Genomic DNA, 20,529 nt, shown 5'->3' with positions numbered 1-20,529 from the left:
AAAGAACGTCACCTTTCATTACATATCTAATGCAACCATAAGATAGTAGCATATAACACTGAATATAAATACAAGAAAATTGAAACTTGAATTCAGTATTTACAATTAAAATTTAATCATACCAAGTTTGCCTTTGAAGTATTCTAATTTGGGTTTGGCAAGAGGTTTGGTAAATACATCTGATGTTTGTTCATTTGTACTTGTGTATTCTAGCTTGAGAACATCTCAATCTACCATATCCCTACTATAATGATAAGGTATTTCAAAATGCTTAGATCGATTGTGAAGAGCTGAATTCACTAAAGGTTTGATACAGCTTTGATTATCGCAGTGGGTGACTTTGGGCTTTAAGGGTTTTCTGAATAATCCCACTAGCAATTTTCTCAACCATACTACTTCTCTGGCTCCCATGGAAGAGGCTATGTACTCTGCTTCAGTAGAGCTTAAGGCGACTGATGATTGTTTTCTGCTAAACCAAGAAATCATCACTGACCCAAGGCTGAAACAACATATTGTAGTACTCTTACGATCAGTAGAGTTGCCTGCCCAATTAGAATCTAAATATCCATGAAGATTAATTTTTACTTGATCATATTTGAGACCCATACTAATTGAACCTCGTAAGTATTGTAAAATGTGCTTAGCTGCCATAAGGTGTATCTTCTTTGGTTCACACATGAATTGACTTAAGGCATTAGTTGCATAACAGATATCAAAGCAAGTGTTTAACAAGTACATCAGTGACCCGATAATTTGCTTGTAGTAAGTAGGATCAGTAGGTTTGGATTCAAATCCGTCATTCTTCAATTTATGTAGATTTGCTTCCATAGGCGTGGTTAAGGGTTTACAATCCATCATCCCAAACTTAGTTAGAATATCAGCAATGTATTATCCTTGATTTAAGATGTAGTTCTCCTTTTGCCAGACTTAAAGACCTAGGAAGTAATGAAGAAGCCCTAGGTCTTTCATGTCAAATTCTACTGTTAGTTCATGTTTACATTTAGCTATAAGATGTTCTTCACCTGTTATTAGTAAATCATCAACATATTGTACCAGAATAATCATATCATCTTCAACTTTTTTGAGGTATATGTTAGGATCAGCTTCATTTTTGGAATACCCTAATTTTGAGAGGTAGTTGTCTATTCTTTTGTACCATGCCCTGGGAGCTGGTTTAGGACCATACAATGCTTTTTTCAGTTTACATACATGAGAGTTTTTGTCATGAGTGAAATCCTTCAGGTTATTCGATGTATGCTTCTTCAATTTCACCATTTAGGAATGCAGTTTTAACATCCATTTGGTGTATCTTCCAACATTTGGATGCCGCAACAACTATAATGGTTCTAACAAAGGTGTACCAGGCAACTGGAGCAAAAGTTTCTTCATAATCTATTCCTTCCTTTTGTGAGAATCCATGAGCTACAAATCTGGCTTTGTATTTTTCAATGCTTCCATCTGGTGCATGCTTGATTTTGAATAGCCATTTAGAAGAGACAACTAATTTATTTTTGGGTTTGGGTACAACATCCTACATATCATTTTTTAATATGGATTGATATTCTTCAAATTTCACATCTATACTGATTTCAATAGTTCTTTGTCCAAGGACATACATCCTATAACCTTTGGATGATTCACTGTATCCAATGAATATGCCCTGCTTTCTAGATGGGTCTGCTTTGGTTCTCTTTTCTTTAGGAATGTGAATATAAATAGGACACTCAAATATCCTTAGGTGCCTTAAATCTGGTTTGTTGCCGATAAATACTTCTTTGGGAGCAAAATTGAGTAAGGACATCTATTTTGGATATAAATTGTGCTATTAGAGGCTTCAACCCAGAAGTGTGAAGGTTTTGATCATGCATCATAGCTCTAGCTAATTCAATAATGGATTTGTTTTTCCTTTCTACGACTCCCTTCTGTTGAGGTTTATATGGTACAAAAAACTCCCTCTTAATCCCAATAGAGTTGCAAAATTTTTTACAAATTTCTGAGATGTATTCACCCCCATTATCTGATCTTAGGGATTTGATTTTCTGTCCAGATTGGTTTTCAACTAGAGCTTTAAATTCTTTGAATTTGGCTAACACTTTGGTTGATTCATTTTGTTTAAGGAAGTAAATCCAAGTTTTCCTAGAATAGTCATCTATAAGACTCACATAGTAGAGACATCCGTTTAGGGAAGGTACTGACATTCGACAACATAAATTAGTATGAATGAGTTCAAGTACTGATTTAGATTTGTGTTCACTTTTGGGAAAGGACCCTTTTGTGTTTTTACCTAGAGCACATTCTTTGCAAATACCGAAATGATCAGGTTTTAAACTAGGTAACCCTATTACTATTTTTTCTATGGATGATAAAGCACAGAAATGAAGACGACCTAGTCTTCTATGTCACATTTCATTCATGTTTGAGATTTCACGATTTAGGGCTAAATTTTTATAGTTACAAAGTTTATATAAACTTACATCTCTAACTCCGATGGATATAGCATTCTTAATGTTGGAGTTCTTTGGCCAAGATATTACTTTATCTTCTTGGAATGTGATTCGATGCCCTTGGTCTACAAGGTCAAAGATGGAGACCAAAATTCTTTTTATACCAGGTACAAACAAAACATTCTTAAGTTGAAGAGTGATACATGAATTCAGTTGTATTGAACATGATCCAATACCTTTTACCGAGTCTGTAGAGTTATCTACAATAGTTACTTCTTCAGAGGAGTATCCTTCAAAGCTTTTGAATTTATCTCTAAAGCCTGTGATATGACGTTATGCTCCACTGTCTATAATCCATGTGTTTTTGTTGGAGTTTAGTTCACTTGAGAGTGCTAAGTAGAATGCAAAGTTTTCATCTCTAACTTCTGATAGAGCTGCTTGAATTTTCTTCCATTCTGGGCAGAAGTTATGAGCGTGGCCAAATTTGTCACATTTGAAGCATTGTACTATTGACCAATCTCGTTTCTTGTCTGTTTTGTTGAATTCCTTTCTTTTTCATTTGAATTTACCTTTCTTTCCTTTACTGTTGGTATTGACTTGGAGAGCTTGAATGTCTCCCTCTTAATTTAAACTGATTCCTCTAGAAATTAATCTTGACTCTTCTTGAGTACATTCGTTTTTAAGTTGTTCAAATTTAGGAAGTTCAGGTCGAGAACTTAGACCACGAATAAATGTTTCCCAAGATAGAGGTAGTCCTTTTAAGGCTATAATGTTGAGTTCTTTGTCATCTACTTGATATCCACTAGTTGCAAGTTGATCTTTCAACTCTGAGATTCTTAAAAATTAAGATGTAATTGGTTCTCCATTGTTCATTTTGATGTATAGTAGATCTTGCTTCAATGTTAGCAATCTAATAGTGTTATTAATTTCAAAAGTATTCTTAATAGTGGAAAACATCTCATAAGCTGTCTTAAGGCTTGATATAGATGGGAGGATGTGATCTTTAAAAATATATATAATGATCTTCATAGCTTTATTGTTGTGTCTTTTCCAGGTTGTTTTGTCTAGATCATTTTCTAGATATATTCTTCTAATTCCATTTCTCGTAGAATAATAATTACTATAATTTTCCATGATGCAAAATTGGAGGCTCCTTCAAGTCTGTCCTCTAGTCTTACATGATTCACCATTGTTTTAGATTAAAGATATTTTAATAGTTTTAAATCTGATGTAAAGCTGACTGAATTTCTCTATCAGGGTGGCTCTGATACTATGTAAAAGTTAAAAGGGATCTCTGATAGAGACATACTGATATCTTCTTTATATTGTTCTGATCAGTAATGTCAAAGTTTTGATATAGAACTCTGAGTATTTCTTATACATAAAATATTAATATATAATTATACTGTTATGTGTATGTAATATAATGTCAAGTGTATTCTGAAGTTCTTTATATTATAATTCTGAATTATATCACTGATCACTGCTGAGGATAGAACATTGCCTTGTTATTGATATTCAATCCCAGTCAGCGATCCAATATAAATACTTTGGAGAGAGTTCATGTCCCTACGTGGACCATAAACTTTGATTTCCTTTTGTAATACATGCCTTCAGTTAGCTAATAGGTACAAGGCTGGTAGCTATGAAGAAGCATAAATAGACTTTTGAGGATCATTTATATATATATATATATATATATATATATATAAACTTCTGGGAGATAAAACTAATATTAACTATATGAATAATTTCTGAGATACATAATCAGAAACTATATATACATATATATAAGATAAACACATTCATATACCAAATGTAATGAGAGCTTCACTTATACTAAAGCTATACTTCAACAACTCCACCCATACTTCAATCCCTTTTTATATTTGAAATTGTATTCACAAGTCACTTTCCCAGATTAAATCTAATCTGCAAATACAGTAGTTATGTTCATAAACAAATGACCCAATAAAGCATTAAGCCTTAAATATTCTGCTGAATCAACTGCTGTAAGCTTCTCTATCTGTTTCTAGCCACAAGCATACACACACCCATTTTAGACATCCTTCCCCATGATCATGCTGCTGAATGGACAAAATAACATTGTGTCTATAATTTATTCCTGAATAGCTGGCAACTCTTTTGTCCCTCCTTAGGCACACGTATCCCCTTATCCGATTTGGATAAGTATCCAATACGGCTAGGATACATGTTGGATACTACACATATGTTTGCTGAAAAGAAATTGATTTTCCAACTGTGGTAAATACTATGTTAATTGATTTATAAAAAATTTGATGTAAATCTTACAAATTCAATTTTTAAAAAACTTCATTCGTGCAATTCTTTTAAAAAAGCATTTGATATAAAAACCTACACCAAATGGGAGACAAATAAAATGTTTTCTATTTCAGCGAACCATTATTTTGGCTTACCTTCCAATGCAGCTCTAATATTTCTGCATATTGTAAAGTGTAACACCAACTTATAATTATTTATGTACCATTTATGTATCTAAATTGCTTTTGATGTAATGAAAAATCTCCTCTAATAACTTACCAAATTGAGTTGATAAATGTGTCTTCTTTTTATTAATGTTGTTTCCAGCCATATCCATATTGTGAGTCTTAAAAAATGGCTGTATCCATATCGGATACCATATCTGTATTTGTATCCATATCCATGTCCATGCAACTTTGATTTATTCATTACAAGTACATCACATAGCTAAATTAAATTAAATGTAAAGTAGCTCTCTACAATCACAGGATCTACCGGAAGAAGATAGTATAAAACAATAGTTTTCCAACAAAAAATTCCAAATGATTTTATTATTTCTTCAATAGACATGACTAGACAATGTCAGATAAACTAATATCAACAGACATTGTACTTTAATATAATGGATGCAAATTATAGGATAACAAATAAATTCTTACCTCTTTCCCATCAGGGCTTCTCATGACAACACCATCAACAACTGGAGACTTTCTGGCCTCTGCATGGGCATATTCAGGCCCAACTGTATAAACCTATAGTAGCAAAGACAACAGAAGACAACTTAATTGTGATTCAATGATGAACACAATACAGAAACGAATGAGGCTGTTAGAGTCAGTTCACTATGTCATACACAGTGTAGATTAAAAAAAAAGATATGCATTGCTTAAACACTAGAACTGATTCAACATAGTACATTTCAGTTTGGTGATCAAGTTAAATATGTCTCAATTACAAAACTGTCCCTTGCACCTGATAATGCAATTTGTAGACACTTTTTAAGTCCAATTATTATTTTCCCATATCAAAGATAGATGCTATAAGACTTATTGGACAGTTGACTATCACTTGATGTTTCATTTCTTAGCATCATGTCAAGCGAAATCTACTGCATTATTCGCAATTACCTTCACATCAGTTCCTCCAGTGGGCATAAATTCTTCATATATGTATGATCCTTCTCTTCGAACTCTTCTAACATCTGGATGGAATTCACTGGACCGATTACCAACCTGCAACAATTTAAATGTTCAAATACATCAGCAAGACTCTAATTTCCAAAGCCAAACTTGATTTTCAGGCAGTTCCATGCAATATGTTACAACTCTTTTCAAAACCCAAAATTTCCACTATGCATTACACATTTATTCTCCACAATTATTCAATTGAAGATAATAAATGCAGTAAAATTACATTTGATATGTGTCCTTAAAAACTGTGTCAGAATGCACAAGTTAATGGCCATAATTATTTCTATGAATGTGCATTATAAAAATCAATCTTTAGAACAAAGGAAAAAAGGTGCATTTTGTTCATAACCATTGCCTAAAAATATATTTAATTCATGGACAACAGATTCAATCTTTTGTGAGTTAGATAAGTTTGATGACCATTACAATTTTTAAATTGAAAGTATTTGATATCATACCATAGAGCTTGTTCACATTGTTGATATCACTAGGATTAAAAAAGCTAAGATAACATAAATTTAGTAATGTCCAACTAAAGACCACAAAGGGTTAAAGGGACTGCCAAATACAATAAGAAGGTGGCCAGCCTGCAGCAAGGACACAAAACAGTGTCCACGATGAAACAAAACAAACAAAAGTAGAGCTAGAGCACAAAAGGAAAGAGAGAACCCCGCCCCCCGACCCCCTCGCGCGCCCCCCGCGCCTCTCTCCCCCCCCCCCCCCCTCCCCCCCCAAAAAAAAGAAAAAGAAAGAAAAACCGTGAAGAATTTTTGAACCAAAGGGTAACCGATAGGGCCAATCCGAACACTAGGCCGCCTCGAAGTGATCCTGGGATAGAGGATGGCAGCAGTTGATGGAACACAATCCTGGGCCTCACAGATCTGGAAGGAGCAGTGGCAAACGACCGCTTTGTCCTGTGCGCTGAATGAATCCCTTTGAAGAAGGAAGTAATAAGCTGATAAGGCAGAGGCATCGTGGGGCAATGGTGTTGGAGTTTGTGATCCCAAAGCCTAAGCGCTTCCTAAAAATACAGGGCAAGGTACCTTTGGTCCATATGTCTAAAGAAAGTGGAAAGCAACCATCCCTGAAGAGGCAGCAGAACCTCCCTCTGATCTCATAGTGAAGAGGACAACAAAAAATAAAGTGTTCCTCGGACTCAACCTCCCTAATACTGCAAAGCTGACAAATCATGTGCTCTCTGTCCATAAGGCGATCAGTGTCACAATAGAGATTCCCAACAAAATTTTGTTTGCTTCTCTATCTCATAAAATGAATACATGAATTAATAACAGAGGCAACAATGCATACAAGATAAGAGTAAAATATATCTTTATCGGACATGAAAATATTACAGAAAAGACCAAAGATGGTCAGCCAACGATCACACTCCATCTGATTAGATCACACTCCCTTGATGATATGCAATCTAATTAAAAGACCCAACCCAAAGGTTGCCAAGAGGTACACAATTCTACCAATAAACAGTTCCTACAAACCAAAGTTGTAAAACACGTAATACACAGTCAGGTACCAATATTATTGGATAATAACAATAGAACTACATTGTTACGTGGAGTTACATGTTTTTGCTAAGTGTAGATTACTTTTCAAGGAAAATATTAGTGTGATTTTTGAAAGAAAAATTTGAATCTTTTAGGTTTTCCAAGATAATAAATTCTTTGGTTAAAAAACATACATGCAAGCATATCAGAACATTGAGGACAGGCAATAGGAGAAAGTTCACCGCAATGGTATTCACCAACTTTTCAAAGCAACAGGGAATCCATCAGCAGTGTACGACACCATGCACTCCACAATAGAATGGAGTGATCAAACACATAAATAGGACAATTGTTGAAATGGCTCAGTGTATGATGCATTTTCAAAATGTACCATACTGTTACTGGGCAGAAGCAGTACAAACTACTATACACATTCTCAATTAATGTCCTAGTGAGTGTTTGCAAAATACTACTCCTAAAGAGTTTGGACAGGTCTTAAGCCTACCATTGATTATTTTTGTATTTTTGGGTCTGTTGCTTTTGCACTAGTTAAACATAACAATGAAGATAAACTAGATGTAAAAAGTTAGAATTTCAGCTTTATTGTCTATAGTGAAAAATCAAAAGCATATTGCTTAATTGATGTAACTAATGAGAAATTAATTAATAGTAGAGATGTAATTGTTCATTAAAGAAAAGACACCTTACTTTGCAGATGATGGTTCATAAAAGAGTTTGTAAGTACAGAAGATGATTCGTCAAGTAGCCGACATTTAGAGTCTAACGATGACAATGATGAGGATAAACCACAAATCCCCTTAGATTCAATAAGTTCTCCTCCAAGTCAACCTTTTGACTATCCACAAGAAATACCTCGAGCTCCTCTAAAATGGTTTGATAAAATCATCAAGGATGCGAAAGAATATGAAAATAAATGCTCAAATAAGACAAGTTGCAAAAGGAAATAGCTAAAGTTGTTCAGCATGCAATTTTGCCCGAATCCTGAAATTTGAACCAACCCAATTTAAACAAGCCTCTGGGTAAACCAAAATAGGAAGCTGCTATGAAAGTAGAACTTGATGCCTTGACAGAGAACAACACATGGAAGCTTTGTGAATTACCTCATGCAAAGAAGCCTATTGGTGGAAAATGAGTGTACTGTGTAAAATATAAATCAGATAAGCCCATTAACAAGTTCAAAGCACCACTTGTTGCCAAAGGATATGCACAAGAAGGCATAGGCTATGAGGAGACATTTACCTCTATAGCCAAAATGGTACCTTGTTTCATCTCTTGCAACCCAATTTGGGTGGCCTGTGTGTAATGTCCCCTTCTTCGCGCTAGGCCTATGGCGTCTTGTTGGTCTATCTTTCCATCCGGAAACGCTAACAGCATTTATTTTGAGGATGTCAACCAATCACAAGATTTTATTTGGTTTCGTTGGGGAGATATTTAAGTGGGAACTTCCTATAGTTAAGTCACTTTATTTTATAAAGTTGATTTATAAAGTCACTTTATGACTTAAAGTCACTTTATGACAAAAGTAACTTAAGTGACTAAAAGACAAGGTTATAAAAGCAAGGAGCTACATTGGGATTCAGACCATGAAATGTGATATTATTCAACCACAAGAAGGTTACTTAAATGTGACTGGTCACTCTTGAGAACGAAACCCCTCGAGAGAGTGGAGGAGCTGGACGTAGCCCCAGCAACTCATTGGAAACTTTATTCAAAATCGAGCGTGGAGTTTGTAGGAGGCTCCATCATAACCAAGAGTCTACACTTAGAAGTAACCTACAAACATACCCAAAGACAAGATTTTTGTTGTTTTTCTAGAGGTCGTAGATTAAAGATATCAAATAGTACAAAGGACAGTGGATAGAGAGGCCATACCATCCATGTGAGCCTTAGATACATTAGTTCTGAATCAGCGAGGAGGTGGTGAATGGTGTCGATAGTCTTTCACTAGTCACAAGGAGTTTAAGTTATTGAGTTTGCAGTGTGGGGGAAGCTCAAGTATATAACATATACATGTCTAGAGTTGCGGGAGCTATTGGTGACAGTAGTAACCGCCAATGTTGGCAATGATATCCCAAGTATGGACTGGTGAACAATCACACCACCCACGATAGCATCAAGACATCAGGAAACCAACATGAGCAGGAGCAACTAACGGCACAGTCTTCCATGTTGCGGATATGTGACAGTCAACTGTCCACGGCAGTATCAGGTCCCAATGTTGTTTGTTCTGCATTTTGATTTATATATATACTTCCAGCTTGTTGTTCAAGTTAGGAATCAGTGTGTGAGACATTCCTAAGTAATTTGGTATCATAAACTTTGTTTCGGACTGAAAACTTGAAGAAATCGATCATTTGGTTAAATGCCCTTTAGAGTATTCTATAATAGTTGAGTTCCTCTTGAAGTATTTGTATGTGTTATCTTTGTGATCCCTTCCATAGTGCAAAAGTTGAAGTCAGGATAGAATCAGATCATCACACTCGCTATATACATCCAATTTTATTAGTTTAGGCTACTGTTGTACGAGTTTGGTTTCTTATAGTGTTATCAGAGCTGCAAGACCTGTCGACTTGTGGGTAAGAAGTTATTAAGTTGCAAGCTAGGTTAAATAGGAAAAATGATAGTTAGGCATGAAGAGGAAACCTTATAAGTTTAGTCACTTCCGCACCTAAACAGGCAAGATCTTCAAATTAGATTGACATTGAGGACAGTTATTCAGTTGATGAGGAGTTAACTTTTGGGACAAGCACACAGGTTGAACAAGTTGAAAAGTGTGAACAGGTTGAACAAGTACAGACCATTCAAATGGCACACGATGGGAGTGAACAGGAATGGGAAGTGAGGGAACCCTTGCAAGCTATTAGAGATGGATAGAATAAATCACTACTGCACTTCAGCAGCTTACAGGTGCTATGCAGCAGCTAGCTCCGACTCATAGGAGACCACCAAGTCACCATAGTGAAGGTGGTTTAGTGGCAAGATCACCCCGTAACATTAGGGCCCCCACACGGAATATTAACAGACTATTGATGCCTTGGCCAAGGTAAAATACATTATGTCGAGGTTTTGTCAGAAGAGGAGGATGAGCTAAAGGGGGCAGCGATGAGGAAGAAAGTGAGGAGCAGCCTCCTAAAGAGAGGAAGAAGGAATCCACTCTAGGGCAATCTCCTATTGTAGCTTCCCTTTCTAGCAATCCCACGGGTCATTCCTTTTGCTTGAAGGGTATAGTTAGAGGGCAGCGTATTCTTTTAGCTACAAGGGCATCACATAAGTTCATAAGCATGCGTTGGGTTTCAAAGAGAAAGTTAAAGGTTGATGACATACCCGAGTTCGAAGTAAGAGTGGCAGGAGGTGATAGATTGAGGTGCATAGGGAAAGTGTTAGGGCTTTCGATTCACTTTGATGACTTCCATCTAGAGGCAGATTTTTAGGTTGTCGATTTGGATGGATTAGACACCATGTTAGGAAGACACTGGTTGCAGACTATTGGCAAGTACACAGTTGATCATGATAAGATGCAGCTAGAATTCTTATAGGATGGCCGGTAAGTGATTCTCAAGGCCATGCCAAAGAGTGAACCCAAGTTGATTTCAGCCCACAGGATGGAGGCTATCATGAGGCATGATGACATGGAGTGGGCAGCACACTGTTTCATTTCCTCCAAGGCTACTTTAGACTTAGGACAGCAAATTCATGTTGACATTCAGCAGTTGTTTGATCAGCAAAAGAGGGTTTTTGAGGACATAACCCCGGGCATTCCCCCAGATAAAGGGTTTGAGCATATCATTGAGTTAGAGGAGGGCGCCAAACCCGTCATCACCATACCTTATCGTCATCCCAAGCACTATAAAGAGGAAATAGAAAGGACAATTAAGGAACTCTTGGACATGGGACACATCAAACCTAGCTCCAGTCCCTTTGCTTCTTCAATTGTTTTGGTGAAGAAGGATGGCACTCTTCGCATGTGTATTAATTACCGTGCTCTCGACAAGAGGATCATTAAGAACAAGTACCCTATTCCTTGCATTAATGAGTTAATAGATGGATTACATGGGCAGTTTACTTCTCAAAGATAGATCTTAGATCTGGATACCATCAAATACGGGTTTGTGAGGAGGATGTGCATAAGACAGCTTTTCGATGTCACTATGGACATTATGAGTCTTGGTTATGCCATTTGGGCTCACCAATGCGCCGGCCACATTTCAATCATGTATGAGCCATATTTTTAGAAAACAATTGGGCAAGAGTGTGTTGATAATTTTTGATGATGTCTTGGTTTTTAGCAGAACTTGGAAGGAAAATTTGCAGCACTTAGATGAGATACTTAAAATTATGGATGTTTATCGTACTGGGTGAATGAATTAATACATACAGACAATGAACAAGAACAGCAGAACTCCTTTTATTATTCGCATATGCCAAGAGATTACATACAGATGATAAGATGCTTTACAATGATCCCAGACGGGGTATAAATACTTCCCGTCGAACCTTCCCAAAGGGGTCCGTCAGCTACATAATAATACTAATCTACCCATCGGCTACACAGTTTCCACCGACGACAATGGAGTACTCATTATTTGTAAAGAAGTCAAAGTATGAGTTTGAACTGACCGAGATTAATTACCTTGGTCACATGATTAGTGCAAATGGGGTGAAAGTACACCAGGAAAAGATACAGGTGATCCTAGATTGGCCACCTCCGAAGAACGTATTGGATTTGAAGGGCTTCCTTGGTCTTTGCTCTTATCACAGCAGGTTTGCCAGAGGCTTCTCTCAAATAGCAGCTCCACTCACCGATCTTACACGGAAAGGGGCATTCAGGTGGACAGATGATGCAAAGGTGACCTTTGATAAGCTCAAGAAGGTGATGAGCACATGTCCGGTTTTGGCACTTCTCGATTTCTCTCGCCCTTTTGTCATAGAATGTGATGCTTTAGGGAGAGTATCTCCATGGACTTCATTACAGGATTACCGAGAGTGCAAGGCAAAGATTCCATTTTCGTGGTTGTGGATAGATTGACTAAGTTTGCTCACTTTTTGCTATAGCGGAAGATTGGTCGACCTCTCAAGTAGCAGAGTTATTTTTTCGAGAGGTTTTTTATCTACATGGTCTCCCTCAAACCATTGTGAGCGACAAAGATAAAAAAATTCTCAGCACTTTTTGGCAGGAACTATTCAAATTGGCAAGTACGGAATTGACACCCAACAAGAGTTACCACCCACAAACGGACATGCAGACTAAGATAATCAACAAATGGGTGGAGGGTTATCTCTAGAACTATGTAGTGGGGCAACAAAGAGCTTGGGTTAAATGGTTATATCTAGGGGACTACTACTACAACTCCTCCTCCCACATGTCCATCCAGATGACTCCATTTCGAGCTCTCTATGGCAGCGAACTTCTGTCATTCGTAGATTTAGCCTTGCAGGACAACAGAGCACCACTAGCTGGATATTGGATACACGATCAGCAAGACATTCTTAGATCTCTTCGGAAGAACATTCTACAGGCCCAGAATCAGCAAAAGATGTATGCTGATTGCCGTAGGGCAGAGCGGAGTTTTGAGTTAGGTGACATGGTTTACCTTCGTCTCCAACCTTACAGGCAGAGTTCCTTGAAGAAGAGTGGGTCCAAAAAGCTTCGACCTAGATTTTATGGTCCCTATCGCATTAGTCGAAGGGTTGGAGAGGTTGCTTATGAGCTGGACTTGCCAGTACATAGTAGAATTCATAACATTTTCCAAGTTTCTTGCCTCAAGAAGGCGATTGGTCAGCATGTAGTGCCCTCCAATGGATTACCCCCACTTAATGTGGAAGGGAAGCTAGTTTTGGTTCCAACAGAGGTGGTTAAGATCAGAGAAAGGAAGCTGCACAACAAGTCCATCAAGGAGTATCTAATTCGCTGGAAGGATTTTCCATATGAAGATGACACTTAGGAGGACGAATCAATCCTAGAGCATCTAGCACTGAGATTGCTTGAGGGCAAGCAATCTTGACAAGGGAGGACTATAATGTCCCCTTCTCTGCACTAAGCCTTACGGCACCTTGTGTAATAACCCTCTTCAAATCTGCCCTCATAAAATGCTGATGAAAGCTCAAGGAATTTCATCAAACAATTCACATGCAAGGGACGTATGACTGATATAGTATTTCAGCTAGCTTCAAATGACTTTTTTACAATTTGCATCAATGAAAATCTTGTGCTAGAAGACTACAATGGACTACACAATGACCTAACATGAGTGTGCTACTAATTTTGACAATATTCAGTGCATATATATGATCTAAGCATGAGAAATGAACACCTACAGCCAACTGACATTTTTACAAACAATTGGTATGCAAACTAACTAGCTGATAAATAATGATATTAAATTGCTTAAATGACACTAGCAACTATTATCTTCTTAATTGCAATGAAAATTACAATGCTCATGAAATATGGCCAAGACTTTGGCATTTACATGGATTACAAAATGATAATGCTAGTATAATGCACACTACAGCTGAAAGCTCATAACACTCTAAAAACCAATACTAACAAAAGAACCTGGTTGTAGATGGCTGAAATAATTTCCTTCTATGCTGCCCCTTCTGCTTTGCTTTTTTCGAACTGCTTTTTCGGCCTACTTTTTCATACCCACTTTTTCAGCCTGTTTTTTCGGTTCCGCTTTTTTTGGACAGCTTTTTTCGTACCCGCTTTTTCAGCCTGCTTTTTCGGTTCCGCTTTTTCGGACTGCTGCTATGTTAAATCTCAAGACCATATCTTTCAATGGCGTCAAGATTTCCAGCTTGAAGGGATTTCGTCCTCCAAACTATTGAGACATAATCTCCAGAAAATTTCTCAATTTCTTTGATATTTCCAAGCCTACTTAAAAGAAGCTCTTCCCTTTCTTTTATAGTGTTCTCACAAGAGCTCAATCCTTCGTTTTCTCAATGTGGGATAAAACATCACTCCCTTTATGTAACTTATGTCTCCAATGTGTTATAAAATAAAGGGGACTCTTTTAATTTAAATATTTCCCACAAACTATAGTCTATGCATTAATAAAGTTAAATATTTAAACTTAACTTTATAAAATAGCTTTATCAATGCATAACAAATCTTATCAATGATAAACAAGTCTTTTTGTCGATTTTAAACAATTACCATCGACATACCGCTGCCACTGGATGTCCGACCATATCCAAGATGACTTACTATAAATAGTAAGTATGCCCAAAGTTGCTTCAAAACCCCTCAGAAAGACCTGCAACTGAAACTGTCTAGACCAAATGGCCTCTAAGTCCCTTTAATGTCCTGGTTAGCCTACGGGACCGTGGGGAAATAGGCTAACAACAACATCATGCTATGAATGCTAGAAAGGGGACATTACACCTTGTTGGTCTATCTTTCCATCCAAATAGGCTAACAACATTGATTTTGAGGATCCCAGCCAGTCACAGGATTCTATTTGGTTTTGTTGGGGAGATATTTCAGTGGGAACTTCCTATAGTTAAGTCACTGTATTTTATAAAGTTGATCTATAAAGTCACTTTATGACTTAAAGTCACTTTACGAAAAAAGTAAAGTGACTAAAAGACAAAATTGGCTTTTATCACGCATTGCCTAGTTGTTTGTATTTCCCCTCACCTCGAGGTTTTGAAAGCAAGGAGCTACATTGGGATTCGGACCATGGAATGTGATAATATTCAAACACAAGAAGGTTGCTTAAATGTGACTGGTCACTCTTGAGGACGAAACCCCTTAATGGAGTGGAGGAGCTGGACGTAGCCCCAGCAACTCGTTGGAAACTTTATTTAGAATCAAGCGTGGAGCTTGTAGGAGGCTCCATCATAACCAAGAATCTATACTTAGAATTAAGTAGCCTATGAACATACCCAAGGAGAAGATCTCAGTTGATTTTCTAGAGGTCGCAGATTAAAGATATTAGACACTAGGACGGTGGATAAAGAGGCCATACCATCCACATGAGCCTTAGATACATCAATTCCGAGTCAGCAAGGAGGAGGTGAATGGTGCCGGTAGTCTTTAACTAGTCATAAGGAGTTAACGTGTTGAGTCTAGAATGCAAGGGAAGCTCAAGTATATAACATATACACGTCTAGTGTTGCAGGAGCACTTGGTGACAGTAGTAACCAAAAACATCGGCAATAGACTGGATGATATCCCAAGTATGGACTAGTGAACAGTCACACCACCCATGGCAACATCAAGACGTTAGGAAACCGACATGAGCAGAAGCAGCTAACGGCACAATCTTCCTTGTTGCGGATATGTGATAGTCAACCGTCCATGGCTGTATCAAGTGCCAATGTTGTTTGTTCTACATTTTGATTTATATATACACTTCCCACTTGTTGTTTAGGTTAGGAATCGGTGTGTGAGACATTCCTAAGTTCTTTGGTATCATAAACTTTGTTTCGGATTGAAAACTTGAAGAAATAGAACATTTGGTTAAATGCACTTTAGAGTATTCTATAATAGCTGAGATCCTCTTGAAGTATTTGTATTTGTTATCTTTGTGATCTCTGCCATACTACAAAAGTTAAAGTCGAGATAGAAACAAATCATCATACTCGCTATATACATTCAGTTTGATTAGTTCAAGCTACTGCTGTACAAGTTTGGTTTCTTACACTTTGTAATACATGGATGTCAAAATTCCATTCTTAACTGGTAACTTAAACGAAGAGGTCTACATGCTCCGACCATAGGAGTTGCAATAGCAAGGAACAAAAATCTTGTTTGTAGGTTAATAAAGCCCTTGTATGGACTAAAGCAAGCTCCCGAAGCTTGGTATATTTAAGATTGGCACTCATCTTCAAAACTTTGGATTTAGCAAAAGTCTTTCAAATCCTAATATCTATGTCCAAGTTTTCAACAAGTGTCATTGTTCTCATTATATATGTGAATGACCTAGTGCAACCCAGCTTCATATGATCTTTTTTTGGTATTTGAAATGATAGATCTCAGGCTCCATTATAGTCTAGGGGTATAATTTTGGCAAGGTAGTTCTATGGTTTTCATTTCTCAAGCCAGGTATGTCAAAACACTTTTGGAAAAGTTTTCAATGCTTGATTGTAATCCTCTTGCTACGCCAACGGAAGTTGAATTGAAGTTGCTAGTCCATTCAGAGTCATCTATGGTTGATGAAATCAGTTGCACACAATTTGTAGGTAGTTTGATCTACTTTACTACAATGAAGAGAGACCTATGTTTCGCAGTTAGCTACTTGTCTCATTCATGTCTAATCCAAAGACAAAACACTGGCTTGCAGAAAAACAAGCTTTGAAACTATCAAAGGTACCCCCTACTAAGGTATATTGTATCGACACACAGATGACTCTCGCTTTAATAGTTGTACAAATGCAGATTGGGCAGGTCCCATTGATGATTGTCAATCAACTACTGGATATATGTTCTCACTTGCTTCTAGAGCTATTTCTTAGTACAGAAAATTACAACAAATTGTAAAGCTATCATCTATAGAAGGTAAATATAAAGCAACATGTAGTACAGGTTGTGAATTTGTTTGGTTACGTCAAGTTCTCTATGATCTTCATGTAGATAACAATGAGCCAGCACCGATTCTTTGTCACAATCAAAGGGTTTTGGTGCAGGAGCATCTAAGGATCCATTAAGACCTCATTGGTAGAGTTGTCATGTTTAGTTTTAATAGGTTGTAATAAGATCATTTTGAGAAGTAATAAGACCATCGAAGGTCCAAAGACTATTTGCGAGTGTAGAGATTTGGAAGAAACATTTGCAGGGATTTCTTTGCAAAAGTGGCCTAATTGGGATAGTTATAATCGTTGCAGGGTATTGGTTCTAGGTGATGGTCCAAAGTACCTCTATCTGAGTTTTAGATATCTTTTGTATCTCTGAAATGGGTATCTGAAATTGTATTTTGTTTGCCAAGTGTTTTGGAAGGATTCTGAATAAAGTTCACAAAGTCCTCGATTAGGAGTTCTAGAAGGATTAAGGCCTAGTTTGAGCAATTTGGGTCTTGGGGTTAGAACCCTAGAAATGACAAGTGTAGAAATTTGTGACAAGTTGGTTTAAATGTGTTTGAGATCTCTGAAAGTGTTGGGAAGGCCGTTGAACTTGGAAATCCTAAGTGAGGGTACTGGGTGAAACCCAGTGAAGGTGGAAGGTAGTGGTAGATTGGGAGATGGAAGATCTAATTGCAGATAGATTGTTTATTGTGAATTGTGAATTGATCAGGACCAATAACCTCTGCATCACTTTCTCAAGATGCTTAAGTATTTAGTGTATCCTGGCCGTACCAAACATATTGAGGGATAACTTAGCCGCTCAGTCGATTAAAATTTGTCAACTTTAGGGATAACTTAGGAATTGTTTCAGGTTCTACCATGTTAGGAAGGGAGCGACTCAATTTAATTTTGTTTGTATTATGAAAGTGCTATCTTTACATTCTCATTAGAAAAGTTCATATGTGTGTTTGTGATTGCTGTAATGACAAAACCTATTAGGTTGTCATTAAGGGAGGCCGTTGGTATATTTGTTAAATGTTTACATAATCAGTTATAGGTTTGTTAATATAATGTGAACTATTATGATTTGTTGATTGTTCATTTGTGTGTTTGTTGACTTATTAACAACTCAAATATTTAGAGGATTTGTTACCTCTAAAAAAGGATTTCAAATCTTATAAATATATCCGTTATATGGTTCAATCATATTATAATATATTTGTCAGTTCTTTCAAAGTTATTAATTTGTGCTTTCACAACGCCATGACTAAGTCTTGTATACAGAATGTTGCAAAGTATAAAAACAAGAAAAACAGAAGAGAGCAATGAACATCAAAAGGTTAGCACTATGAGATAATATGTTTCTTAAAGATGTAATAAAACAAATAGCATGAAAGAGCCAGCCTTCCAAATAATAAACATCTACACTAGTATACTTTGCAGAAAATAAATTGCCATACAACATAGACATATATTATTATAAATGAATGCTTGCACAAACATATAATGAAAAGACCTGCATAGCTAATACTGTATGTTTATCAGTATTAGAGTCCCGACATATCTATGTCATATCATATGATTTGGGTCTTTAGAAAACTCTTGCATCCATGTCTGCATGCCTACAAATATCTTGATTCAATAACCTAGCTTGCGGAGAAATAGAAATCATATAAATCACAAAGTCATACATGGTAACATTATTTTGTAACCTTATTTTTCAAGAACTTCCATATTGTTTTCTAGTGCCCTTCCTCTGGAAAAAGACATTGTATAATTCTCTAGCTCTTGTATTACAGAATTAGCACGAACAAAACAGATGAGCACTCCTACAAAAATGTCTTCAGCATTTACTAGGGTTAAAGCAGCCATGGAACTAGGCAAGAAATATTGAGAATTTCAATTCTATTGATTTTGTTGCAAACATGCACAGTTTAAAGATAATAGTAGCTTCCCTAAATGTGTTTAAATGGTCATTATCTATTAATTTTTTCCCATTACTATAAAATGTATTACATTCTATCCAAAGTCATTGCTTCAATTTTCCTCAAAATGTATTTCTCCAACATCATGAAACAGTTACAACTGTAAAAGCACTTTGTATTACCTTCCGAAATAACTCCTTCATACCCCCACCAGCAGAACTCGGATAGTAAATCATAACACTGTGATCATCTCCTGCACATAAATCCATGATAGGAAATAGGAATCATGTACAAAGAATACGAACTCAAACCTAATGGTACAACATATACAATTTTTAAATAGCTTTAAAGTTCAGTTCCAATAAAGAACCCTACAACATAATGAGATGCAAAGTCTGTTTCTACTACATGCTTTCTTATACATTTAGATATGATTTAACCCACACATGTGACATTTGTTTTTATTTATCCGTAACATTTTATTATTTTTAATAGCAACAATTCGACTTGAGCATTAACAGGAATTCCATTAGCCTAATTTATTCCCGTAAGCAAATTAAAATTGAACCGCCTTAAATTAATGTTGCAAGTTACTAGTATTTGATTAGATTTTTATTAAGTGAAGTAAGTTATAAAATAGAAATAATATAAAGTCCCCATATGTGGGGCAAAAAGATTAATATTTTAATAAAGGTGAGTTCTTAAAAGTTCTCTCACAATTTATTTTGTTTTAATACTCTCATCAGCAAAGAGTGGACTGGGAGTTCAACTTCAGGTATCTCACTTAGGAGATACGGATTTCTCCCTAGTCAAGTTTGTTGCATTATTAGAACTTTTACTTAGTATATAGATTAGTTTATAGTTAGCAATTAATAAATGTTACTTCATTAAATAAGTAAATAATTTATGCCAGTTGGTTGATGGGAAGCTACTTTCCCATTAGTAAGATTAGGAAAATTTTGTACAGGAAACAAAGGCTTTATACAAGCCAATGCAATGTAATGTAAAATTATCCCGATGAATTCAAACAATATAGTATTATGTCTTTGCATTTGTGCAATGATTTAATCAGAAGTTTTGGTGGTTTCTCTACTATTTTAACATGGTATCAAAGGATTTACGGATTGTGCAGTTGTCATTTGATGTTCTACTTTGCTGAATATATAGCATGAGAATTTTAACCAAAGGAAAATCCATGGAAAATTACTTGTGTTCAAATTTAATGGTGCGTTGTTCTGCATAAAGCTTTCAAAGTCTATGTAAAACTGTAACAACTTTGTCATTTCTCAATAAAATTTAAAACTCAATCTATTCTAGAACATTGGAAAAGAGAACATAACTCACAAATGGTTTGGAGATCCTTGTTTATTCTTAGAGGGAAGTTGTTAAATTAAGCTGAGTAAACAGTAAATAGAATCATAGCAGACACCAAAGCAACATAATAAATTCAGATGACATAATACGCCCAGAAGATACAACATTTATTCCAGAATCTACTGTGTACAATAAATGCTGCCTTCCAAGACAACCATAAAATGCATTTTAGTACTTGGCCGTTGGTTAAGATTACCAACCATTGGCAACTACAAACAACTAAAAAAAATGTCATCGCACTTTGAAATATAACATTATTAATAATTATTTATAAATAGAGCATAAC

General features: G+C 36.3%; 1 protein-coding gene across 10 annotated transcripts in view; it reads right to left on the bottom strand.

Moving 5' to 3' along the window:
• The window catches only part of LOC149575463 (inositol hexakisphosphate and diphosphoinositol-pentakisphosphate kinase VIP2-like), a 272,894-nt gene that overhangs the window by 179,910 nt on the left and 72,455 nt on the right, over positions 1 to 20,529 (bottom strand). For all 10 annotated transcript variants that reach the window (XM_089815209.1, XM_089815206.1, XM_089815210.1 and 7 more), the window contains 3 exons: positions 19,052 to 19,122; positions 5,855 to 5,959; positions 5,387 to 5,479 (listed from right to left, as the gene is read on the bottom strand). In XM_089815209.1, coding sequence (XP_089671335.1) covers positions 5,387 to 5,479; positions 5,855 to 5,959; positions 19,052 to 19,122 — 269 coding nt within the window. The remainder of the gene's footprint in view (positions 1 to 5,386; positions 5,480 to 5,854; positions 5,960 to 19,051; positions 19,123 to 20,529) is intronic.

The sequence above is a fragment of the Cupressus sempervirens genome, chromosome 2, assembly GCF_028749045.1.
Source record: "Cupressus sempervirens isolate cs-2001-9-10 chromosome 2, ASM2874904v1, whole genome shotgun sequence".
Classification (NCBI taxonomy): Eukaryota; Viridiplantae; Streptophyta; class Pinopsida; order Cupressales; family Cupressaceae; genus Cupressus; species Cupressus sempervirens.
This window is presented reverse-complemented; position numbering and strand designations above follow the sequence as displayed.